This window comes from Sparus aurata, chromosome 8, assembly GCF_900880675.1.
Source record: "Sparus aurata chromosome 8, fSpaAur1.1, whole genome shotgun sequence".
Taxonomy (NCBI): Eukaryota; Metazoa; Chordata; class Actinopteri; order Spariformes; family Sparidae; genus Sparus; species Sparus aurata.
Genome location: NC_044194.1, coordinates 25,950,770 through 25,978,017, shown reverse-complemented (window position 1 = coordinate 25,978,017; position 27,248 = coordinate 25,950,770). Strand labels below are relative to the sequence as shown.

Below are 27,248 nucleotides of genomic sequence, written 5' to 3'. Positions count from 1 at the left end.
TGGATTTCTCTCAGATTACTAGAAGAGATTTTATTTGGAGCGTTGCAAAGTACATATCATGGTTGTTAGCGCTCATTCTCCTTCACTCGCACAAACTCTCTCCCCCACACGAACCCTCTCTGTCCTTTCTTTTTTCTCATCAGCTGATTGAAAAAAAAAAACATTATCCTCACACCTCATTTACCTGAAGAAACCATAGTCTCTTTGAGTCCAAGCACACACGAGAGAGAGATGAATATACATCATATATGGGCCAAACTATGAGTTTGTTTATATATTCTTCTCAGAACATGGCTTCAAGCTTCTCAAAAATAAACTAAGATGAGCACTTCTTTGAATTCTATGAATACACAGTATAAGACGCATTTTTAGGTCATACTGTAGGCAATTAAAAAGTAATGAGAATACAATTAAAAGTTGCAGTCGGGCTTATATTAAGTGTTTTCACAGTGGAAGGAAAAGCAACTTTGGATTGAATATTGCATGTTTATGTAAGCAGCCGGTTACTAATATTGGCTTTTCTGGTCAGGCAAACGTCCAGTTTAAAGGGTTTTTCAGTCTCTCAGTTTCTGTGCAGTCCACAGTGTGCACATTTGACCAAAGAGCAAAGAAAAATTGCTATTTGTCAATCTCCTTTTGTCCAATGCAACACTGATACCTTTCTCACAACGTTACGGGAAGTGGGGCCTTTGGAGCAGTAGCCATTTGCAGTACTTTTATTGGGATTTGTGTACTGATATCCTTTTAAAGTTTGGTTTAAAGTTCACGTTCAGAAAGCTGCTGCTGGCAGGCTGTGGTTGTTGTTTCCTGCAGAATCAGTGCCTTTCAACAGAGCAAGAGACTCCAGCGAGTGCACGCTATCCTTGTCTAGACGTAATCCCAGCCCAGGCAGGGCTGAGTCCACCCCCACTCCTTCACCTCCCGCCTCCTGCAGCTCCCCAGAGGCGGCGGCAGCAGCAGCCGCGGCGGCTGCACACTCCTCTTTAAACAGTCGGTCGTGCTCCATCTTGAGCTCCTGGTAGGAGCGCGAGAACATGTGGAAGATGGAGGTAGCGGGGAAGGCCATGATGAGGATCCCGCTGAGGATGCTGCTCAGGGCTACAACCTGTCCTGGAATGGACCTTGGCACCATGTCGCCATAGCCCACGGTCGTCATGGAGATAATGGCCCACCAGTAGGAGGCGGGGATGCTGCTGAAGTCGTGTGTGCCTGTGAGCTCGCTTTCGGCCAAGTGGACCAGCGGGGAGAAGAGGGTGACGGCCACGCAGAGAAAAAGCAGGAGGAGGCCGAACTCCCGGGTGCTGCGTCTGACCGTCAGCCCCAGCGTCTGCAGGCCGAGAGAGTGGCGAGCCAGACGCATCACGTAGAGAATCCTCAGGGCGCGCAGGATCCTCAACACCAGGCCCAGCTTGTCCAAGTAGCCCTTACCTCCTCCTGGCCTCTCGTGGTCCATCGATGGATCCTCCTCTTTCACCACCAGGGAGACGTAGTAGGGGAGGATGGCCATGGCGTCGATGATGTTGAGCGGCCCCCGGAGGAATTCCAGCTTGCTGCGGGCCTGAATGAACCGCAGGATGAACTCCAGGGAGAACCAGGCCACACACACCGTCTCTATGATGAACATGTTGTAGCACTTGGAGGAACACTCACCCTGAGGTAGAGAGGGGGAGGCGAGGAGAAGCGGGGGGAAGATATAAGGGAGGCAGAGACAGAGAGATTGAGGATGAGAGGAGCAGGAGTTTGACAGGGAGCGGGACAGATGGGGTGGAAGGCATGGTGAAATGGAGAGAAGACAAAAATCCTGAGGTCAGATAATCACCCTCGGTAATCATCAATAAATCATGAGCTACAGCTACCGCAGCAGCACTGATATATAACACAGTCATATAATCAATCAATTATTGTATTAGGGCGGGTTTCAAAGATTAATATGACACTCAGCGTGAGAGCTGACGGGAAGCAATCAGGTTTGCGTGCCCTCTAACCACAGTATCAAGGAAGTGCAATGCAATAATCGAAAACATTTGCAGCAGAGAAGCCTACCGTTCACCGACCCGACACTTCGAAGCTTTGCCCCACCCGACAGCAAACAGTTATCTCTGTCACTTTCCTTTTTTTTTTTTTTGGCTAATTAGCATTCGTTCCACCTCCTCACATTTCCAAATCCCACTACAGAACATATCTATAAACTAGAGTCTTTCTTTCACAAATAAAGGTCCAGTCTGTAGGATTTAGGGGGACAATATTCATAATCATGTTTCAAATACTCTAAGACTAATTGTGTTCTTGTTAGCCTAAGATCAACCTTTTATATCTACAGAGGGAGCAGGTCATTTTCTAAACACAATGATGACCAATGGGAGAGAGTGAGATGAGGGGTATTCAGTTGGTTGCAAGCTGCACCTTCACTACCAGATTTCACTTAATCATGAACCTTTAAAACAACACTATGTAACTTTCTGAGCTTAACTAACAGCTCCAAACTAATTTTGATGTCACAGTGTCTTGTAATAGACTGAATGGTGTCTCTGCCTCAGCCACTCTGCCCCCCTATCACTTGTTCACTTGCACTATGTAAGTTCAGTGAGAGGGGAGGATCACAGTGTTACATAAATGTTTACTCCAACATACAAGTTTCCAACATATAACATTGAAATGACGTAATGAGATTTGTTTTTAGTCAGCACCTACATTACATCTGACAAACTGTGAAAGAGCATGGATTCATATTTTTCATAGTGGGGTTGTCCTCAAAAACTGTGGGGGGGGGGGGGGCACTAAATCGCACAAAATGCCAATTTCTACATAATGTTGCCTTAACAAAAAAGAGGACCTCTGTCCCTCTTTTCGCTTGTTTCTGATCTCTAGTGTGAACACAATTACAACAATTACTGTAAAATCTCATTATCACTTAGGAGCTATTGGTGCCGAATGTAAATAACACTATGGATGTAACAACTGTGTCGCCCAACAACATCTAAAGGCAACATTTTTTATTGCTGGATCCAAATAACCAAGTGCAATATCTTTTTTTGGACTCATCCATCCATCCATCCATCCATCCATCCATGTGGATTTTTACCACATCAGACTTTCTCTTTTGCTCCTACGGGAAAAGAGTCACTATTCAGCTCCAGGGATCTGTGTCACTTACAGTATTAGGCATTTGCTGAAACTCATTATGCTGTCGTTCTTCTGTCGGCAGAATGGGAGAATTCTCCCCCTGCTGCAACTCACTTACATATTTTTGTACATGATTTGCATTTTCCTGTCTCATAAAGTCAGACTGCATCAGAATTCACGGCGTCTTAGGTCAAGAAAACATTGTAACGCTGAACGTGAGCCTGTGTGACTTGACATGTATTATTGAGGTGGATTTTATTTTGTTCTCTCTGCCTCTGCCTTCTCCCCATTTCTCCTCTCTCCTCATTATTCACTTTGCATTTATCTCCCTGCTACTGTGCGCCTCATCTTTTTTCCTTTCCTCATTCTTCTTTTCTCTCCCTGCCACCCTGCTCTTTCTCCTCCGGCCTCTTGTCTCCACCTTCTCCTCACTCATTTGGTTCCCCCCCATCACCCTCTCCGGACTCCCTCCCTCTCATCCTTCATCCTCTGTTTGCCCCTAGCGCATCCCTCTCTCTGTTTGAAATCCATCCTTCATTCAGCGTCCTTTAAAGTGAAACACAACTCCCTCCACTGTTTCTCCATGCATGATGCATCCTTCACCCACGTGTCCCATTCCTCCAGCTATCATCTATCACTCTTCCTCACTGATTCTCAACACAGTGTGACTCTGTTGTACAGTGTATGCAGGGCTATTATTGAATGGGCGCAGGAAAGAGGCCATTGGACCCCCCTTTATGCAGAGGGCTTAGATTTGTTTGAAGCGGCAGATCATGTCAGATGAACAATGTGAAGGTTTACAAGTGTGTAAATGAAGGCAGAGTTCAAAGATGGGTGTGCTCTCATGTAATAATCAGAATGTGATCATGTTGACGGGTAGTGTGGCATCACAAGATGGTCGCTAGTTAGAAGGATATGATCATTTTACCACAAGTTTTGGGATCTCTAGACTAAAAAGTCTTCTTTTGAAGAGAACATTTTACTGAAAAGGAGTGCATTAGAAAAACAACAGCCTTGGCTAAGAATAACACTTGGTGACTAAATATATGAGTTAATTATGTCAATTTAAAATCAACAGAGTTGGGAGTAATTGCTTAAAAAAGTGTTTCAGTAGGATTAACACGAAGAGTAGTTCTGATAAATAATCTAAATACAACTCTGGCTGTTACTTTCCTCCTAGTGTGAAGCTCGTTTAACACTTGTCAGTGATGTGTAGTGTATAATACCAGAGTTTAACTGAGTCTGAAAATGTAACACTATGTTTGTATAGTGACTTCTGCACTCTGTTGACTGGATGCCCCCAGTGATAATATCAACTCTTTCAGTGTTTGAATACCAATGCTGATTTCACTGCAAATTCACCGCTTTGCCGACTGCTCAAAGGGCTTTACAACACTTGTCACATTCATCCATTCACACTCTGATGGCAGAGGCTGTCCTGCAGGAGCATTTTGGGGTCAAGGATACTTCGACATGCAGCCGGGGGAGCCGGGGATTTGAACCAGCGATTTTAACCTTCCAATTACTGGACGACCCGCTCTACTGAGCTACAACCACCCTGTTATTTGCAAGTTTGAAGTTTGTAATGACAGGATGCCCCATGTTTAAACGTCAATAACTGTATAATAATTGCAAATGTGCAACTGTCATGTCTCATAAGTGGCTAAATGGTTGCCAGAAAATATTGAGAAGTGACTTTTTATGAACTAAAGACTCCTTTCTCGTAATACGCACCAATTGCACCAAATGGCTTTCTGAATCTTTTTCTTGAGGGACTACAAAGTTCCACTTGAGGGAAGCAGAACAGGCCAGAAACAAGTTGTTGTAGCAAACATGGTTGCACACACTTGCCTACACAGATTCAGAAAACAGGAAGCAGCATTAGCATTGCTTTGAAGTTGTATTTTCGAACCACATGAAATATAGATCTAAGTCCAATATTCACGCTCCTTTTAACTCTTTTGGTTTTCACCGACCCCTGAGGAAAACATCAGGCTGTTTAGCTGCAAAATGTTCCACTATGTTCATCATCATGTTGCTGGTTTTCTCTGTGGTTGGATGCTGGATACAGGAGGGTTTATCACGGCTTTTTTCATTAAAAACAGCTGCCAGCTGCGGCTAGAAACAAGATTGATTGACACTGCAGAGTCAGTTAGAATTCTCAGTGGGTTCATCACTACGAATGACACTTTCAACATTACATACAGTCTTTTGATCCATCAGAAATTATAAAGATATTGTTTGTATTGATTTTTAAACATTATTTCCACATATTAATACAAGATTAAAGATCCATATTACACTTCAAACATTGCATGTGGGTCCAGGGCAGCTGTTGTCCGTGCCCACACAGTAAAAAGTGGCGCCACAATTGCTTCATCTGAGCAGTGCATGATTTCTCCAGAGGTCTGAGGGACTGACCAGGGGATATTTGTTTGTCAAGCAGCGCTTAGTAAAGGAAAAGACACATTAGATAGTTTCAAGGGTCATTCTCTGGGAGGTGCCTCTTCATTAAATCTTTAACTAATATTAACCCTTGCACCTCTCCTCCTCTTTAACCTAGCCTGCATCCCTCATGTTTCCCACGTCTGATTTCCACTCCTGCTCAGATTTCTGGTCGTCCGTCCATCCGTCCTGTAGCGCCCCGCAGCTGTGATGTCCTATCTCAAACTCTCATTTGTCCCCTTCTGTCACTGCTATTTCTCTCTCTTGTGCTGACATTAGGCCCATAAGGGCACCGCGACACCATTCTCGCCCTCTGCATGATAGGCCATTTGTTGCAGCTAGAAGCTTTCCACTTGTCTCTCTCTCTCAAACCACACACACACGCACATACACACACACACACACATTACCTCCCACAATAGCCACTATCTCCCTGACCTTATCTCCTCTGTACGACTCTCTCTGGAACTAATGTCAGTGACAGCTCATTTCAACACAGACGCCGTTCACCCCGGCAGCTGTCTCACACGGGGTTTCACATTATCGTCCGCATTAACACATCTCAATGTCAAATTAAAATAAAGACTGCAGTGAGAGTGGAGGCATTGTGGAATGTACTCTTGGGACATTTGAAGTGACCACATGGGAAACCACAGCAGCACTGTTGCAGCTCCCCCTTTAGTCCAAATGCTGTCTGTTTACTTGAGATTCAAGGGTGATTTCGCGGCTACAGTGGTCGGTGAGGACAAGCAATAAACTGACGCACAGGTGTCTCTGTTGAAGAATTTGACATAATTTCCAGAATATTATAAAAACATAACCAGAACCGACAAGGCACAACTGTGTCTCTCTCTTTATCTGTCTCACAGTGGACAAAAAACAAGAATAAAGAAGAATAAAAAGAAAAGAATAAACACATACACACACATACGCCTCCCATGGAAACCCATCAGAGCAGGAACATTTTGAAATGTTCTTCTATCAGTAAAAATGTTGGGTGAATTGGACAAAGTGTAAACAACTAAGCAGTTAAGTGATAACTGATGGTAACTGTTTGACCTCCTGTCTGTGCAGGGGCTGTATGTCCAGTTAAGTGCTTGGGCCTTTGTCATGTATGTGACAGCACTTCGAACGCAGCGCAGATGCTATTTGTTACTCTCAATGCGGCGAACGTTCATGTGTGACTCTGCATGACAGGGCAACGCAAACTCAAGAAACAGAACACGCGTGGAGATCAAGTCGGGCTCGGTTACTTTGCTCGGTAGGACAGAGTCTGGCCCAAGCCGCACTGCTAACACACACACACACACACACACACACGCACACACACACACACACACACACACACACACACACACACACACACACACTTTAATAACTGATTTCCTTCCTATATACTGCCTTGCCCCATGTCCATATACAACTTTTGACTTGGGATGGTGATCCTTGAATACTTGAATGAAGCAGTGAGGACTATCTGAACATATCCTGCCACATTGGAGTCGCTCTTCATTGTGTATCTTCTTTTCTCCAAAATAAAACTTGTTGATTTACAGCAGAAGTTGGGGTGAAGGTTATTTTGCAACTTGTTTTGACTGAATGTTTACCAAGTAGTACATTGTACAGTATGTAGTTCAAATGTATTCTCAGAACACAACATGTGAGATTGTTACAGATGTCTTTGAATAAGACCCGATGGATTATTTTCCATAAAGCCTTGCTTAGTGCTGACGGTAGTGACACCCACACACTGAAGTGTCCTTAATTAAGGGTCATTTCAAAGGAAAGGTGATGATTGAGGTTATATCCTGTACTTAATGAAGCTATTTAAAAAGGTGCACTAAGCCTCTAAAATGCTGAATAGTTTAAACTAGTGAAAGAGACGTGTGTTTTGTCTTTTTAAAAAATGCTTTTAAGCTTTGAAAGGTCTCTAAATTGTGATACTGAGCGTCGTGTTATTGTGCAGAAAATATCTATAAACCTCATATTTACTTGGAGGTGTCTAAAGTGTTTTTTATAAATGCTGAGACAAGGTGAAAACACTCTCAATATGACTTCTTTGACACCTACAGTACATTTTACCAAACTGAAGAGCATGGGGGAAATGATGCCTAGATTTGTGGCAAAATGAGCTGAAAGTGAGACCGTCTCAAATCCAAACTGTGTTTAAACCGCTTCCACATTCTTATGCGATATATTTGTTCGAGTATATAGAGACAGGCTGTAGAGGGAAAAGGGCTCAACACCTAATGACCTATAAAGAAAATGTGTCACGTTGCAGACTGCACTGACTCTACTTGTAATTGGCTGGTTTCCATTCGTCCCCCTAATTAGGCATCTGGCATTTATTGCATAGTTCTTTTCAGGGTGTAACACTGATGTCAGTGTTTGCATTAAGCAGACGGTCTGAGAGATGAAATTCTGTTAAACTGGTGCAATATAGCGCACACACACACACACACAGACGCACACAGACAGCACGCATGCACACACACACACACACATTTCCCTTCCTCTTTCATGAAAGTAGAACAAAACATGTTAAGTAATAATTTTTAATTTGGGTCAAAGGTGTTGGGTCACACAATTTGCCTAAAAATGGTTATCATTCAAGTAAACCCCGACTACTGCTGCCTGCCTGCATCCTGCTGTTTTTACCAGCCAGCCTGCCATCCACTCCCACCAGTGACCCGTCACTGTGCAGCGAGACAGCTGCTGAATGCCTCGACAGCAGGACACTCTGTGTACCGCGGGTTTGAAGTGTAAATGTATCTCTTTATTGTTGGACAAGAGAAAGCTTCTACAGCCCTGAATTATGAATGTGTTGTTTCACACTTGTGTATCAGATGCAGCCAGTCGTTTCACTGTCTTCAGTTCAGTATTAAGGACACTCCTCCTATGTACAGCAGGCACACTGACGAGTGATATGCAGAGCTGTGCTTTTATAACCAGAAAACTGCAGTGTTTTTAAAGTTTGATTCTTATCCTCAGGAATGCTCCCGGGTGTTTGGTTCTAACTTCTAATTACATTCTCTGCTTATTTTACAGCATGTCCCAAACTCTAGAGCATCATCATTTCTCTGGCTCGAGGCCCGTCTTCCAATCAAGTGAAAAAGCCGCCCATCATCAAGGACTTAGGTTTACATATGGATGGAAATATGTGGGTGTTTCTTTTCAGTTTTCTGTTGCTGTCTGGCTACGTTAAGGATGAAACGGCTTGGTTTAAAATGTACCCTCGTGCATATCTTGCATATTGTGCTGGTCAATTTCCCAAGGTTGCAAAGCTATGACATAACAAGAACATGACTGGTCAGCTGCAATGATAATCCTGGAGCAACATTATATATGATGATTGTTCCAGAGACTACGTCTCCCAGACAACCAATTTAGGCATGCCATGCTTGCATTTGATTGGCCTAAAGGGAGGGGGCTTAAACACTTCAGGTGCAAATCTGACATACAGTATGGCTGACAAAGAGGAGGCGAGAACTGATCAGTGTGCTCACAGTGGTAAGCAGACAACGTAATTTTGTTCATACCAACGCGTAATGACACAGGTGCATCTTCAGGGTTTCAGGTGAGGTCCTTATCATGATCTGTTGTTGATAAATTGTTTGCCAAATCCAACATTTGCACATATTTATTTAGAAAAATGTGTTACATCAGAGCAGGGTGGTCTCATAAGGACCTCTTCACTCAGTACTTAAAGGATGCTTTTTTGTGGCTAAATTTATTAAGTAGAAAAGGTCAAAGTCCGCAGCAAAAGAAGCTCCTCTCTCACACAGAAAACACCACTCCTGAAACACCTCACCAGTAGTCCCACCTCTAATTCCACGCCACCATGTCACAAATTTGCAGCTAGTTTGGCACGTGAGAATTCATTTAGCACATGCTGTTAGCACTGCTGGCTCAGGCATGTAGAAGCTGACCAATTAGAGAAGACTGGGTATTCGGGAGGGGGGCCTTAAAGAGACGGGAGCTAAAACAGAGCGTTTCAGACTGAGGAATACAGTGCTGCAGCCCTTGACAGTATGAGAGAACGGATGTGTTTTGTGTGCATTAAAGCATGTAAATTTATTCTAGTAGTAATCCAAAATAAAATGATGAACCTGCAAATGAGCATAACTCGTCTCCTTCAAAACTGCCCCCTCTGTTGCTTCGTCCTACAGGTGGGTTGGGATCCAGGTTTGGGCTGAGAAGGGAACCAAGGATTTTTCCCATCAATCAGCTCTTAGTTGCGGCAGACCTTGAACATACTTTGCACCGCTACAGTTCTCTACACTGCTTCCCTGACCTTGCACTCACTTACAGAGCTGATTGAAGAAACGAGGGAAAGGAGGAGATAAGTAATGGATGAGACAGAAAGACATAGAGAAAGAATTAGGGGGTGTGGTTGTACGCCACACTGCTGGCCTTAACCTGAAACACTGCACATCAAGCACTGTCTTCCCTGGTCATGGGTTATTAAAGGGCTTGTATTATGTGACACCTGCATCCATCACCAGGGCTGTTCTGCTGCGACCTGATAGCTGCATGCGCGCACTAATGCACACAGGGCTACGCGTGTAATGAGCTTCCCCATTTTTTCACAAGAATCCTTGATTTGTATTAAGAATAGCAGATAAACAAACTGCCAAACCATCTCCCAACTCCAATGTCCACTGACTATTGGCACGCAAGACGACAAGCACCATTAAGTGTAAGTGATTGTGAGAGCAGATCCGAACAGTTTTATCTGAGGCTGCTGTGCAGGCTGCCAAGTGTCCTATCACCCGGCAGAGACTACCAGCTTGTTCCCGCACAAACACCCTAATGGAGAGAAATGAAAGAGGGAAGGTGGAGAGGAGTGATAGCCGGAACAAAGGGAAGATGAGGTTAGAACGAGGGAGAGTTGGTGGCTGAGCGGTGAGGAGAAAGAGATCACAAGACCAGCTGATGAGGAAAAGATGAGGTGACATCCAAAGCATGGGTTACCCTTCATACCCTATAAGGCTCTATTCTCCGTCTCTGTCAGGATGCCGCACGCACACACACACACACACACACACACACACACACACCCCGTCACCGATTCAAACAGAGTCTCCCCGGTTTGATCTCAATATGCTGTTCAAGCAATTCAGTGTTGATAGTTTCTCATCCATTCTAAAGTGTTCCGTGTCTTATCAAATTCAAGATGTTATAGGTGCATCAGCAATATACTCAGAAAAAGTGACACACACACACACACAAACACAAAGCTGAAGAGCCATATTATTATCACAATGCTGTGAGAGCAATAAACGACATACTTTTTATTTTTTTATCTATTACAAGACGCTGGAAGTATCGCATCAATTTGTTGCATCAATAAGCATGTCAGAAGAATAAATCAAAGAGACACACACATCTGCTGCCGGCTCTGCTGGATGCATTTAGGAATGCAGAGGCACGTTGCGAAACAGTGCGTTAGACGGGGGGCGTGCTGCGGCGTGAAGAGGGCTGTTTAATTTTGTGGGTAGCTCTGAGCAACCTTGTAGGGGCTCGGTATTTAACCTTGGGGAATAGGGTCAGAGCACAATTAAAGGGTAACTCCAACAATTATTATTTTACACATTAAGGTGTGTTTGCAGGTCTTGGGGAGTGAGTGTACGTAAAAAAAAAATAAGAAGAAAAAAGGATTATAAAGCCTTTTGTGGCTCCAGAGGAAGCTGCATGTAATCTGATAAAGTGTGATGTCACTCAGTGGATAGGCTGCATTGTGGGTGATGTAGGTGCCAGCCAAGATTGCACTCCTATGACACTGGTGGAAACATTATGGACAGTTCAAAATCGATACAGCCAGAACCAGAGACATCACCATTGTTAGTCCACGCATTATTCGTCCTTTTAAGAGCCTGGTTCCAACATTACCCACAATGCAGTTTAGCCAATGAGTGACATCACTGGAAGCAATTTATCACAAAACCTGCAGCTTCCCCTGGAGCCACAAAAGGCTTTGTGCTATTGTTTATGCATATGCAGTGGTACTCCCCAAAATCTGTAAACACACTTTAATGTATACAATTCGTGGAGTAATCCTTTAAGCAATAAAGGGGTTGTCTTGTGACTTGTCCTCAAGCAAACAACAGAAACATCATAAACCCTGCTGTGAGGTGGGATGCATACCAAGGAGCTGCCAAACTAAAAAAACTGAGAATGAAAGTCCACAGGAAGAATGTGAAAACTGATGGATCCTGACGCTCACTGCACCTCACGTTATGAGTGCAGCAGGTATTTTGATTTGCAATAAGTCGATAAAATACGGTAATATGTTTGTTTTTGTTGGTGAAAGTGTTATTTCTGCAGGTGGTTTGTTTGGGCGGGTTTCCAAAATGAAAAATGAAAAGCCTTGGTGATGAGAGTAGTTTGTTGAACTAAATTGTTGAACTCATCTGTGACTTTCCCGGCTTGTTTGTACCTTCATAAGAAATCTCTGTGGTGTTTGGAACCAACAGTTAGGTGAAACATTTATTCATTTATTCATCAATTTTTTTTAGCCTATTACTACAAAGTTGGCCGTGAGAGACCTAAAATGAATCATCTGTCCTTTTCAGAATAAATTGCTGGTTGAAGACAAACTTGTTGTTGGTTGCCATTGAGAGAGAGACTACACAACTTCTTCTGTTCTTACAGGCATTTTGTTCTTCAGCCCTCGGCTGCATACTGTGTGCATGGTGTTTCCCCTCCTGTGGGCGTTGTTATCACAGTATGTCGCATAACACTCTCATGTCTCTGCAGAGCTGCTGCTTTGTTTTTTTTCTCGTGTGTTTTGTGTTTTGCATGTGCCGTGGCCTCAGCTGTCTCTCCTCTCCATATTGGCTCTGCCCTCAGCTCTTCTCTCTCCATGATGTTTTCAGGTTTCCGTGACGGTGTCATCCTTCACCTGTCCAACAGGCACCCTCGGTGTGCGCTCCTTGTCTTGCACACAGGTGGTTCATCGTTAATCAGCCCTGATCTGTCGCTGCCTCCACAGCTGCACCGATCACCAATTACTGTGTGAGTGTAAATAGATGGAGCTCTTTTGTTTGCTGGCTGCCAGATTGTCTGTTCCTTTGCTGCTCTTATGTCAGCAGTTGCAACAGCAAAGTGTTGTGATGAAATGAAAGGTATTACTGCAATGAGTTTATTTGCTTTTGTAAATCTGCAAAAAAAAATTTTGATTTGCACATATTGGCGCCGTAGTTCAGTTTTGATTGTGCTGTATCGCACAAACCACTTTCCTGTAACAGTCTTCTGCTGGAGTGTAAGCCGCTCCATTTAAAAGGAGTGGGCTGCAGATACTTATGAGACAGGAATCAATGGGCAATTTGAGGGGGGCTACTATCCCCCTTGTTAGCATGGGGGATAGCAAAATGCATCTCCCTTGTTTACCTGCCATCTTCCCTCTCCATTCCTGAGTAGCAGAGAGAGTCTCTTTCTCATGTTAATTAGTCTGCCTGCGTTATTGATCCTTTATCTGACTTAAGATTTTACAAGTTAGAATATATGGCCACGGGCCGTGGTGCTGAAATATCGGTAGCCTTTTAGATGGAAAGCAACTTTGAAGATATTTCCCTGAGACTCATTTTTTTAATGCCATAACTGATTAATTTGTTTTGTTTAATTGCTAGCCCATCTGCCATTTAGAAGCTGCCTGTTTTTTCTATGGGCAGACTATGTGATTGCATGGGGCCCCTGAACCCACCACCCCAAACAGTGTGCTCTGGTGATGATCTGGCCTAGATTATTTTATTAATTGTTTTTGTTGTTCTTTTTCTTTTGGAGGGGAAGGAATTATTTTCTTATGTTATGTCCTGTGTGATTTCGGTAGTTTTTTGATATTGGGAAGCCCATTGTTTCCAATTTATCATCATTGTCAGAAATGTTTACTGCTGGCTTCTAGCTGCTGCCTGAATTTTCTGGATTTAGCCTCCTTCCCTCTTAAAGTGCACTAGATTGATGCATTTCAGTAATAAATGGGAGGCCTCTAAAAAAACCACCAGAAATGCTAGAAATGGACCCGCTTATATGTTGCATGTCAAAAGTCTGCAAACAATCCTTCCCACAGTACAGCTGATTTCTGGCTCACTCAGGGATTTGTCTTCATCTGGTATATCTGGAGACGAGGTCATTCTTACAAGGTGTTTGCTGGTTAATGAGTAACTGTAAAACGTATCATCAAAGTCTCTCCTCTGTTCCATCACTATAAATCGCTTTGCAGACGGCTTTATTGCCAAATCCTGCTGGGAGACTTGTCTTGTTGTTGAACACCATTACATTTTGGTTTGGTGAGTCTTGGTAAGGATTCTACCCGCTGGCCTTCCGTCCTTTGAGGGACACACTTTTCGTAGACCGTGCTTGTTCTCTTCTTTCGGCACTCTGTGTCCTTGTAATGTTCTTAAACGATCACGAAAGAAGCACAAAAAACAAATCATGAACAAAGAACTGGAGAGGATCATTCTGTAAATCATTTTCTTTTATAAAACCTTATCAAACATCCTGCATGGTGAAATCAAATATTTCCCCTTGAACACTAACTGTCTGCAACAATCACCTGCACCGACATTATTGAGATCTAAGGGGCTCCTCTCCTCTCACTTCAGAGCGCTGTACTTGTCTATGCTGTGCCGTGCTGTACAATCCCATCCTGGCACGGACGGGATAAACACCTCATACTTTGCTGTTCTCTCCCATAATCCCACTTGGCAGCCATGCAGCACATCAGACTGGAAGGGGGAATACAGCTCGTAAGCAGATAGGCTGCAAGAGGCATGGAATCTGCTCGGCACTGATACGGTCAAACAGAACACACAGATGCCCGCAGACATAAAAAACACAGGAAACTTGTGTGCATGCTAATTATTAGCACATACGTGGACACTTATATAGTGCCAGTGCTGTAATGGAGGCAGGTAATTAGCATAGACATACTTCCAGACACTCACGTGGCTTGAGGGTGTGTAAGCTGGAGAGAGGATATTTCTGCATAGCTTTTTTTTTAATAGAATCGTCTATTTGACATTATCTTAGCTCTGCTGAGAAGGTCATCTGCAGCTACTGTGCGGTCAGCTCCTTCTGATATTACATAATTGTGTGTGCGGGTTCACCACTCCTCTCTTCTTCATGCATCTGCTTTAGTCCCCTCTCTCCCTCTCCCTCCTCTCCCTCCATCCACCCGCATGCCTTAAAGTCTAATTTGGTTTCCTTGATTTACAGTCGCTCCGACTGACTGCCAGCCTCGACCTCACCACGCCGTCCCAACAATGTCTACGGACTCGGACTCGGACATGTGCGTGTTCACTTGACTGGGAGCTGAAATTATGAGGACGCGAAGATTTATAATTGTGGCACAAGAAGAACGCATTCTTAATTTGCGCGCCACTGTTTTCACACACTCAAACGAGGCCCATGATTGATGATGGTGCTTTGTCTCGTAGCAAGCTGACTCTGTGTATGGAGAGATACAGAGAGAGCACACACACACACACACACACGCACACTCATACAAAAGCTGAGTCATTTAAAGCCTTTTTGTTAGTTCTTTGTTTCTGCTTTTACAGTGTGTCTTTCACATTTCAGGTGCGGGGCTGACTTACCTTAAATAAAATGATTTGCTTGGAAGGCCTACAATAGCATTCGCCGAAAAATAATTCACAATACTTCGTTTTCTTTTGCAGCTCAGACTGTTGGCTGTGTTTCTTTGCGCTGCAGGGGAAAATTCATTCATGCTTCCAAGTCCAGACGGCTAAAAATGTTGGACAGCGAATCACAACTCCCCCTCAGAAACAATAAATGTGGAAACTGACTTTGTTGATTCGCATAATGCGATTCGGCACAGTCGAGAAGCAGGAGATGTAAGCAGAAATTCTTGTGAGATTTTTATCACAGCCAACACTTTGATCTTTTTTCAAATGACTCTCAATGGAGGCGAACATTGGTGCAAAATGACAGATAAGGGAACAAACTCCTCTTCTAGTCTCTGCTGGCGATATGACAAAACATATTCATGCTAGCAAAAGATAAAGGCTCAGTCCACATTTCCAATTTTTACCCCATCCCTCATTTTCGAGTTCTACCCTAGTCCAAATTTGTATGAATAGAGCAGTGTTTTGCTGTCACTAGGCGGTGAGTAGGGATGGCGCCCCAAATCAGCCCGTCTGAAATCACCTACTGGTAGTGGTTGACATCAACTCGTATGAAATGGGGCAAACCTTCAAGACGTAGGGAAAATGATGGATGCTTCGAATCCATTCACAGCTTTGCGCTATCAAATAAGTCATCAATTCAAAAAAACAGCTTTGCTTCATTACCTGGCCACTAGCAGTGCTTTATAGGCTAACATTAGCAACCAGTGCTCATTCCCTGCCATCCTGCACTGGCATTAAAGGGGCGGTGCTACAGCAACCTCAACCTTAAAATGCAGGACTGTCACTCACAAATGAACAATAACAATGTAATGTCAGCTAGCTAGCTACTGAGCAACAGTGACATGAGCAAACTAGTAGCACTTGTTTCATGCCTGTTGAAGTCAAAAGCTGACTTGCAAAATCAGTCAAGAGCAGATTCAGAGAAGCAGCGAGCACGACGGGATCTGACGTTGAACCCTCGACGTGTCCATCTTCACACATAAAGAGAACATAAACAAGCCCTAACACAAGAAGAATGGATGCAACCTTTCCTGAGGTGTGAACGCACAAAACAAGGGAGTCGGGCTGGTAGCAGCAAGGGGTGTGTTGGGATTGGGGCCAAAGTCCTTCCCGGTCATTCAAATTGCTTTATTCCCATTCATATATAATGTTTAATCAGAAAAATCAATATTGCATGCAGCCCTTACCTTATGTACGTTAAGTTAGCTAATATAGTGCTAACAAGTTCAGGCTGCATGCTAGACCAGTCAAACACCCCGGAAAATTGGGGTTTCCAGTCTAAAGCGAGGCTCAGTGAAAATATTATTATTATTAAATAACCTTTAGTGTTGCGTGCAAATTACCTTTAGAGGAGCAGTCCCGACTGTGATTGGTTGCAGGTTATTATTCCAGACGGTAATGTATTCATTTCCCATCACCACAGAGCTGTTGAACACGACGAGAAAGGGAGCTATTTGTTGCAGACAGAATGTGATTACACACTATTACATAAAATGACTTAATGCTAATGACATTAGCGTTTGTATGTAAACTGAAAAAATCCTCCTTAGCCTCTTCAGCAAATGCACTGTCAGTGTCACAAATCACTTTGACCCTCCCTCATGCCCTCATGTGGAGCAGATAGATGTCAGATGACACGCATGTAGTTTTCTCACACTTTGTTTGATCCTGACGTTTAAAAACCCCTAATTGTCTAGTGATCATGAAAAAAAACTGAAATAAATAAACGATCTTGTTACCAGAACAGAGGTTGTTTACACAGTTTTTGCAGCCTGTCAAAACTTCGTCCTCGTGATGAAGTGAGAACCTTTGCCGAACATCTATTTAGTCATTCAGATCAGAGAGACGAATCTGTCCTCGTTATCATGAGAGGAGTACTGAAAACAATCATCTTCGCCAAAGATCTTCGTGACATTTGCTCGGTTGAATTTTTTGTAATAAAATTCTGATTTTCTTTCACAAATGATGCTTGTTGATTATACTTCAAAAATAACAAATATTTCTGTGTACTAATCCCATGAAGTGCTTTTCTTGGAGTGTGTGTGTGTGTGTGTGTGTGTGTGTGTGTGTGTGTGTGTGTGTGTGTGTGTGTGTGTCCCCTCTTCCTCATGCGCCCAGGTAATAAGGCTGTGTCTCAGACAGTCTTTAAACTTTGAACAGCTCCTCTGGGAGGCAGATGAGGGAGAGAAAGGAGGCTCCTTGGCTGCTTTGGTGTTTACGTCCTCCTCTCTTACTCTGTTCTCTTATTATCTTCCTCTCCCTCTCCGCGGCCCAGACTCCTCTCTGTTTCCTCCCTCCCCTCTGATATAAAGAATAACCTTATCTTCCCTCCAGACGTCACAGCACACATTATCTCCTCCTCACTACATCTCTACTACTTTTTTCTCTCTTAATAGAATAAGATAGCACCCATCCACCTGCCCACTCTATAATCGCTTGTTTGATGGTTCAACAGGATTATTGACACGTCTCTCCCGGAGAACTGGTTAAAAGTCAATAAGAGAACGTGTCAAATCTTTCAGCCTGAGACTTAAGTCTGCTACTCAGCTGTCTCCATTGCTCTTTCTGTCCCTCGCTCTCTGCAGACACTTGTGATTGATGCCTCGGGACGTAATTATTGAACAGCAAATCCCACTCCAATTTATGGCATTAAGGACATAAAATGGCCACTTACTTACTTAATTACTCCCCAGGCCAGAGTACGACGGAATTAGGAAAAAGGAGAACAAATCTGATGAGGCTGTCTGAAAATACTCCATCACCCGGCGAGAATATTAAAGACATGAATCTGAGTGACACCCGCCCGAGAGCGAAACGCTCCGACGTATATTTGGTGAATGAACAGGAATGGATGCAGGGAAAGTCGCCGTCTTGTTCGGAAAGTTTTACTCAGACATCTGTGCGGAGTAAGTCCTTGTCTTCGGTGGATGTTTGACATTTGAACAGCGGCAAGATGTAAACTCGGGCAGGTTATCAATGTGTGCTGAGGCCCGCTGCTTTCCACAGAGAGTTATCAGCTGCATACGCCCTGTTGATTCCAATCTGAATGCCGCTGCTATCCTGCCACAGATTGCCGAGGCCAGTGCGAGGTTGGGACAGTAGTCATGATGGAAATTCATCTTGTGAACTACTGAATAAAAGTGAAGATAATATAGCGCCCACCACAAAACTGTGACATTCAAGAGCCATTAGCAGTAAGGGAATGGTTCGGGCTCGGTTGAAATAGTGAAAGCATTTCATTGCTTCACAGCAGAGGGTAGTCGCATCAACTCCGATCATCTTGGTTACTCATCTTAAACAAAGAACTTTGTTTGAAAATCCAAAAATCTTCAAATCCATCCATACCAAGAACAATCGTTAGAACAATACCTGTAGACGAACGCTAACGCTCTGTAAAACGCTGCTGTGCTCCAGCCGTGTCGGCCGCCTAGGAAAATTGATATTAATGAGCTGTTACTGTTGCTGCACGGAGAAACACAATATGAAAACCCACAAAGAGATATGGTTTCAGAACGACAGGACTTTGGAGAATCCAGCACTCTGTTACGAGAGCTGTCAGCAAATTTTTATACATAATCAACATGAATTTTCTGGCTGATCGTTACAAATGACATCAAAGCACATTTCTGAGACCCAGTAAACGTTTGTCAGTATGTCTCACGTCAAAACCAGCACTATTAGCACTCCTGCAACATTATTGTGGCGGGAAATGTCCCAAAAATTCAGATGAATTTGGATCTATTTGTGGTTACCGTTACAGGTATCAGTCTTGGTGTGGATGGCCATTTAATCCCCCAACCAAAGCTCTGATTGGTCAACTGTTTCTCCAACACTGTGTCACATCTACAGTAATTGATGTGGTGAACACACCAGAGCTTCAGGTGGAGTTTTAGCAGTCTGGAAACAAACTGACACTTTATAAACACATTTCTTTCGCCCGTGAACTTTAAGCGAACATCTCACCTGACAAACAGCGCAAACAAAACTTCCAGACCTTAGTGCTGACACGTTCTGATCTACGGAAGAAGAATGTGATGCGATGGCCATGAAAATGTTAGTTTGGGTAAAAAAGCTATTGTCAAGTTTGTTCACTTCCAGAAACTCATGGCTTACTCCAGTCCAAAGTTTTATTTAGAAGCAATCATGCTGTCCATAATATCCACATGCTACTCTTAGCTGGGTCTAAAAGTCCAACACCGTTGATCTTACATCAATAATTCATGCAGCAATTTGCATTTCTGACAGCCGTCAGGAGAGCTGTGCTTCCCGTCAAAGTCTTGCAGCTGTACACAGCTTAAAGGAAGAACAGTGGCTCCAGAATAATATGAAGAGTTTTCACATTAAGAGCAGAGCACTTCTAGAATGGACGGTTAAACAACGACAGCAGGGGGTGGAGTGGTTATTATACATGAGCTTACAAACTAAGCTGTATGATAAAGGCGTCCCTTAAAGATCTTAAGGATCAGCTGAGGACAGGCAGAGACGCATTACATACTGTACAGAATGACGGAGGGGATCAGGAGGAGGGCGGCAAATTAAGCACTGTTTATCTCTTGGCTTTTTTCCCGCCAGAATCTCGCTCATCCTTTCTCCATTCTAAATTCTCTCTCCAGAGCATTTTCTTTAACTCCATCTCTCTCAGACATATCCTTTATTTGGCTCCTTCCTCCTTCCTCCGCTCACTTTATCTTTTCCTTTCTCACTCCCAAACCCAAACCCAGGCAGGCGGCAGGATGAATAATGAGCGGACGAGGGAATTTTGGCCCACTCCAGCACAAAGCAGACCAGAGACGGAGACAAACAGCAGGGCCATGTGAATTAAAGATGACAGGTTTCCTACTGTTCCTGCCTGGGCAGGCGAGTCGGACACTGCAGATGGTAACCCAACACACGAGAACTCAGGAGCACGCAGGAAGAAAAAAACACGAAGGCAGCAGATGGATTTGTTTACCTCTGGAATGAGCTGCCATCCTCTTTCCAAGAATTAGTATCGACATGTAAAGAAACGCCCGGATGAACACACACGTCTAACATGTCCCTATAACCCACGATGTCCTAACAAGGAAATGTCAGACACCATCATGCACGCGCAAAAACGCACACAAACACACACCTAAGATGCACTTGCTTACACTCACACCGCGCGGTGTCCTCACGAGGCATGGGGATGTCTGACACAACCGCGCAAGCATCCACGTGCATACACACAGCAGCATACCATGTCACAAAACTCTTCCTGAACGCTCGTGCCAGGAATCAATATCAGAATGATGGTGGCAGCGGAGTGTACTGACCCCTGACAGCTCCATTCCCCCCACTGTGGAACACTCCAACTGTGTTTGCCTGAGGGATTCAAAAGCCCACTTTTTTTGTTTACTTCAGATATGATGACCCTATACATCAGGTAACAGAGATGGGGACTGTAGTTTGCGAATTGGACTTGAGACACGCTTAAGTTCCCACACACACAAAAGACCCGACTCGGACTTGCGATCCGGGACTCGTGAACAATCTTTGTTTTAACTCTAGCGAGCCTACTGCCATCCCCTCTCTTGATCTCTCCCTCCCTCCCGTTTCACGAGTGCGAAAACCACAAATGTAGCCGTATGCTGCCGTAACAACAGGGCTTGAAACAGCACCATGAGCTGCTGTGCTGTTTGTGATCACCTTTGGCTAAAAGGGCCCAAACAAAAAATTTGCCAAAAGCAACGTCTGCAGAATCAAAATAAAGCACCCTAGATCTAGATCGACCACGTCAAACCTCATCACCCAAAAACACATCCAGGCGGGTCAGCTGTGATAGGTAACGTTAGCATCTATGGACTGTTAGCAAACATGCTTAGCTCAGCATAATAAGCTGTTTAACGTTAGCTTGCTTGATTAGACTGGCTTATTTCATTTTTGCCTGTTTAATGTGATCACACACAGGAGTGATAATAACATGGTGCATGCCTTGAATTCCTCAGATATAGTTATTTTGTGTTCTATCAGATCCGGCGGCATACAGCAAACCACAGAATGCTCGATCTTTGTCAGGGAATAGCAGTTATTCTGAGCAACACTTGTACTGTGTCTCTGCTTCTGCTGTAGGAATATTTGCATGCTTGTGTCTCCCGCTGTCTAATTGACTCTGTTGTTGTGAACCTGCCCTGCGCATGAAATACATCAACATTAGCCTCTGACTCCTCTGCCCTTTCCCCCTGAAGGCTAAGTCTTGCAGATTTGCCCAAACAAATGCTATCAATGATCCATGTCGTAGGAATCATCCGGTCACGCAGGTTTTACAGCACTCGGTGAATCAAACCCAGGGACTCTGTATAAGCTTTTTAACCAAGGCTCTTCCATCTGTGTTCCTATGACTGTCACCAACTACTGGACTCCTCCTGGCAGGGCTCTTTAAACACTCACCTCAGCCTTTACAACTCATCGAGCATTCTGCCTTCCTCCGCCTGCTATGCTCTCCAGTATCACACCCTCCTGCACTTGATCCTTTGGCTGCCTTCGACTGCTCATATCAAAATCAATACGGAGGCACCGCTGTTGACGACTTCTTAACAGCTGTTGAGCAGGTGTGTGGAGTTTTCCCGCTCTGTGCACACATCGGATGCGTATATGGATCGCATGTCTTATCGCAAGCAAAGCGCGGATACACTGCAGTAAATTTCAGTCTGAAGGGAACAGAGGACTCGAGACTAAATGTGTGCAAAATTCAGAGAGAGCCATATCGGTTACAGCTGATCAGTTCATTACTATTGTGTGTGTATGTGACCTTGTGTGTGTGTAGGTGTGTGTGTATGTGTGTAGGTGTGTGTATGTGCAGGAATGTGACTGCCTTGTGCAAATTCATGCACTGTTCGAGTGTATGTACTGGTGCGCACATTTGTATGCGTGCGTGTGTCTTTTGTGGGAGATACAGTAAGCCCATTTCATTATTCCCCAGTGTTTACTGACAGATACTGGACAGGCCTCAGTGAGCAGCTCTGGCTTCATTATCTCACGCTGCTGTGGGTAGACACAGATCACAGGACGTGGATGGCCAACGCACACAAACAGCGGCACCCAACAGGGATATTTAAAAGGGTGTGACGACGGGGCATTTTCACATTGGAGAGTTGCGAAGGCCGGCTTTTTGCAGCATTCCAAACTCTGCCTCGGTCTGAGACGAATAAAAGACTATCAAACGCTTGTGTTTCATCACTTTTAAACAATGGCCTACTGTTGACACACACTGACGATAAAATTCAACATTACTTCCCAGTGAACAGAGATAGAGTCTGAGTCTAAATGAGCATCCAGCCTGCCATGTTAAGCTGTGAGCAGCTCTGTTACTTCGTGATCACTGGTGTCTTTGAGTGTTGGAAGATTTGTGAGATGGGACAGCTGTAATCATTCACACCACTCAGATAAATCTCACTGACGGACAGGCAACTTACTATGAAAGTAAAATTCATGGGCCTTCTTCTGGTTGAGAATTATAACTGATTATTTTGAAATGAGTTTGACTTCAGTTCAGGGCCCCGTCTTGCTGACGGCTACATTTACGACATGCAGACACACTGATTGACTCACCCTTTCCTCTTCCTCTCTGAGGTCTGGCATGGTGCTTATACACAAGCTGATGACCGTCACCGCCACCATGATCACCGACATGCAGGCGAAGATCTTCCCCGGTAGGCCAGACTGTGGATTCTCCACCATATCTCTCAGCCAGTTCATCACCTTTCGGTACCTCGTCTCCTCAACCGGCACACGCTGCATGGCGTTCCTCTGCCTGCACTCCTCCTCGCGCCGCTCAAGGTCATGCACCTCCTCGATGCGGGTGTACATCTTCCTCTTACAGCAGCGCTCCATGTACGTTATCTCCACCCCCCAGTAGGTCAGCTCATCGTGCAGGGAAAGGACGCACATCTCCCGCAGCAGACGCAGTTTCCCGGCGGCCAGGAAGTTGAGGATGACCCTGAAGGCCGAAGGCGAGCGGTCGAAGAAGAATTCCTTGCGGGCCTCGTCATAGTCGTCGCAGATGCTGGCGATGTCCTCGGGTGACCGGCAGCCACAGAGGCGGCCGAGTCGTGTGAGAGGGAACTGCTCTAGGGTGCTCCAGGGGAAGGTGTAGCGGTTTCCCCCAACGTTGATCACTGCCAGCAGAGCGTGGTCGACGGACAACAGGTCCTCTGGCCGACGGATGAACTGAGCCCTCTGGTAGTGAACACCCTGGAGAATGAACAATGAAACCCTTCAATGCAAGACCAGCTGCGTCTGGAACATGTGTGACTTGACTACAAATAGCTGTCTACAACTCGATCACCTATTAGTGACCATCTCAATCATACCTTGATGGTCTCAGTCTCGGGGATCTCTGTGAAGATGCGGTCAAGGCTGCTGTCATCGCTGACGGACAGATTGCTGAAGTCATGGTTGGCATTGCTGATGATGGGCATGGCGGCATCTGGAAAGCACGCTGCTCCTCGCTGGGCAGCTCAGACCAGGTGATGAACACAGGTCTACAGATTGCAGCAGGCTGGACTTTTCGGTCTCAGGATACAGCAGTCTCTAGTGTGTCGCAGCCTCCAGCAACCTACGATAACTCTTGTACAAAGCTTTCCCACGACAGCCTAGGCCTATTGTAGACAAGCAGAGCATAAACACAGCTGCAGCTCTCTGAGTTTTTGGTCTTAGAACCCCTCATAGCAAGGAGTTTTTCACAGCGACAGACGAGCTATGGCTTTGGCTTCTAACAACAGATGCAAAAGCCCAGAAAACAGAAGGAATGAGGCGCGCAAGGAAACCTTTTTGTCACATTTGAACGTGGGTGAGTTCTGACATTTCCATCAGAGATCCACAGGTTGGCATATCAGGATTCAGCATTTGATCAGCGGGTAATCCCAGTCTGAAGCGAGAGCCTGGGAAAGGAAAAGCCGAAACAGAGAGGGGGTTAGCATTGATCAGTGGCTCATAGCTGCAGAGGATGAGCTGGATGAGTCAAGGAGCCAAATATGTAGCGCTCGGGTGTCCGGGGACTGAGGGGGGATCCTCTGTGTCGCCGCAGCAGGATCAGGGAGGGCCTAGACATTTGGTGGCATCGTGCAGGAACATAGAGAGAGAGAGAGAGAGAGAGAGAGAGAGAGAAAGAAAGAAATGTCAGAATGGAGCTACGATGGGATGACATTAAGCTGCTGTCACACTATAGAGCAAAAAAGACCAAATAATCGGAAAGAGATGGTGTGAAGGCAATAAAATGGTGAGGGGGAGGCAGGAGAGAGCACACCTCAATGAGACTGCAGTGCTGTAGGCTCCACCCCCCTCTTACACTTCCTTTCAGTAGTGGGAAACAAGACAGACAGACACATCAGCTCTGCTGCTATAAATGGCCGGTCACTGTGGACAGTGGAGGACTTGAGCATTAAAGCAAGGGATTTTACATGGAAATCAACATCCAATAAGGACGGCCCGGCTGGTTTACTTAGCCTGGGTGTTGGAAAATTCTAGGAATGACAGTAGAAAAGAACATTCAGGTCTGATGTGTTATTCACACTCTGAGTGAGTTATTGGCTGCCGTAGATGGGCAGCCATCCGAGCAACAGACACTGAAACACAGGGTCCAAAATGTTTTTCTTGGCAACACATTTGCCCTGAAACTTATTGGCATTATTAGTTGTTACAGTTGCCCAGAATGGCGTGCTGTGTATCAAAGCCTTCAGTAACTGAGGTAATTTAAACCTGTTGTATTTGTTATTTATTTACTGTGACTGTCTCGCGGTTCGTCTTTTTTTCCAACTGCAGTCACTCGGTTATGCTACCCGCATGCAAACATTAGAAGCGAGGGTCAAAAAAAAAGGCAGTGGGAGGGAAAAAAAAACTGTTGATGTTTGAAAGCTGACAATTTGACAGTTGTTTTTTTTTTCATAGCAGCCAAGGCACAGGTGTAAAGACTTAGCTTAGTAACGGCTTCATAAATCATAAATGCTGTTAGTTGCGCCTGTGCTTATGCTGCTGTAAGATTTCCCCTTAAAAATCCTGAGTCCGCCATTGGGTGCAGCTCGAAAATGTCTGTAACACCCTTTTAATTGTATTCTTATTAATAATTGCATAATTCAAAGTTGTGTTTTGACAAAGAGATTTTCCACATTTTACCAGTGACAGACCTTTAGACGCAAAACGCCATGTTGTAAAGGCACTGTGTGAGATGGATTTTGTATCTAATATTATAGTGCCAGATGATAAAAGCTACGGCTGCTCGCAGGTTGAAACAGCTGGAATCATCCTTTGACACTCATTGTGCGGTTGCTTCTTGTATCTAGTTACTAACTGTAGACTAAAGCTGACTTCCAGTTGTGTAGCTGCCCAGCTCTTTTTTCTCCTACCAGTTTTTGCTGGGACTAAGACGCTGTAATACATTTTCTACACATGCCACGGCAATTTAGAAAAGCCGGTCCAGACCTTTCTACCAGGGTCTGAGCACATGAGTAGGTGCAAATGTCTCTGCACACACTCGTCACTCATCGGTCACTGACTCACCACACTGTCGGTGAGCACAGTCAGTGTCCTGTGAGAATAATACAGACATACAGTCACTTCATATTTTGCTCACAGCAGCCTTTATAGCATCATATTACCATCAGCATGCTGCTCAGAGTCTATCTACAGTAACCACAGGCTTATTGAATATGTGGCTGGACAAGGCAGACAGTTTGAAGCACTGGACCGCACCAACATGCGTCACTAATTCAGATCCAGGAGGATAGGATCCTGCACTGGAGGAACCGATAAATCACTTCTGTCACGATTGCTCTTGTTTCATTTCCACCTCACAGGAGGAGAGAGTGATGAAGTATGTATTAATCGATTCGTGTTCCCTGTGGTTGTGGCTGCTGATTCTTCGTGTAAAGTTAGCAAAAGGAGGTGTTTCCAGGGGGACACTGCTGTTATCAGCTTCGCTCAACCTGGTTTGGTTCTCAGGTTGGACATGAATGACGGACCAATTAAACTCATGAGGTCGGTTGGGAGTTTAGTTGCATTTTTTCAGCTGTAAAGAAAAAGTACAATCGAACCAAATCAAACATCAATGAAACTTAAATCAAAAATTGCTTGTGCACAAAAAAAAAAAATATTGATTTATACTTTTCTGAATTCATTTTTTGGGTTTACTGACATGGACTTTGTCGATGATGGGGTCATACTGCATTCAGCATTCAATCAGGGACCCCTGGGATCAGGGAGCTTCTATCATATTCATGGGCAATGTCAACAGTGGCTGCATTTGCCAGGAGCTTGTGGAGGGACCTGCGTCTAATATGGATCGAGTTCCTCTCTCTCTCTCTCTCTCCATCTATCTATCTCTCTCTCTTACACACACACATCAACATGCCAGAGCGCGCACACACATTGTTCCGCAACTACTTCGCGCCCTTCTCCAGCCCACACCTCCCAATTAAGCTCGATGAAATTGGGCGATTAATTAAAATCTCATCAGAGAGTCTCGTCTGGCTGTTTTCATGAAGAGACAAAACAAATTACGGGACGCCTGAAGTCAGAGTCAAGTGTTGTTCATTACGTTACAATTAATTCATTCATGAAAATGGCACAATGTTGGCTCTTAAATTGTCCGTCTTACGTTTCTGTCCGTCTGAAGCGCCGGCGCTGCTCGGGTGAAGTGTCTGCCGCAGCATCACAACTTCAGAAGAATATTCACTGACACAACACAAGCCCCTGAAGGCGGCAGGATAACTTATGACTTACCGTCCGGAGCCCCGCGCTCATCTCCGCGCAGTCTGCGAAATCCCCTTCGTCGCCTCGCAGTCCCTTCGACCATTCAGCACCAAATCGGGGTGTCAACGAGCTTCCAAGTCCCCATGTTGCAGTAATAAGAGGAGCACCTCTCCGGCGTCCGCATCATCCGGTGGACGGCGCGCAGAGAGTCTGAGCGTGTCACGGGCGGGGAGCGGGTAAAAGGTCTGGTGCGCTTAAAGTGTCCCGTTACGGCTCGGTTAGTGGTGCTGCAGGAGGAGAGGAGGAGCAGGGGAGGAGGAGGAGGAG

The 27,248-nt window shown here is 44.7% G+C and overlaps 1 protein-coding gene across 2 annotated transcripts; it reads right to left on the bottom strand.

Moving 5' to 3' along the window:
• kcng4a (potassium voltage-gated channel, subfamily G, member 4a) lies at positions 1-27,248 on the bottom strand. 2 transcript variants are annotated; one of them, XM_030427166.1, is made up of 4 exons: positions 26,952-27,248; positions 23,546-24,277; positions 22,785-23,426; positions 1-1,651 (listed from the first exon to the last, which is right to left on the bottom strand). In XM_030427166.1, exons 2-4 carry the CDS (start codon positions 23,651-23,653, stop codon positions 770-772), a joined length of 1,632 nt encoding a protein of 543 aa, XP_030283026.1. In that variant the 5' UTR covers positions 23,654-24,277; positions 26,952-27,248; the 3' UTR covers positions 1-769. The 2 variants fall into 2 exon arrangements, with proteins under 2 accessions (XP_030283026.1, XP_030283027.1); XM_030427167.1 differs by having other exon boundaries at positions 23,546-24,115.

Coding starts and splice junctions, on each gene's coding strand:
- kcng4a (XM_030427166.1), bottom strand. CDS start 23,653: ATGCCCATCATCAGCAATGCCAACCATGACTTCAGCAATCTGTCCGTC. Junction 23,427..23,545: donor CCGAGACTGAGACCATCAAG/GTATGATTGAGA, acceptor TTCATTCTCCAG/GGTGTTCACTACCAGAGGGC. Junction 1,652..22,784: donor TCAGAGAGGAAGAGGAAAGG/GTGAGTCAATCA, acceptor TCTCTACCTCAG/GGTGAGTGTTCCTCCAAGTG.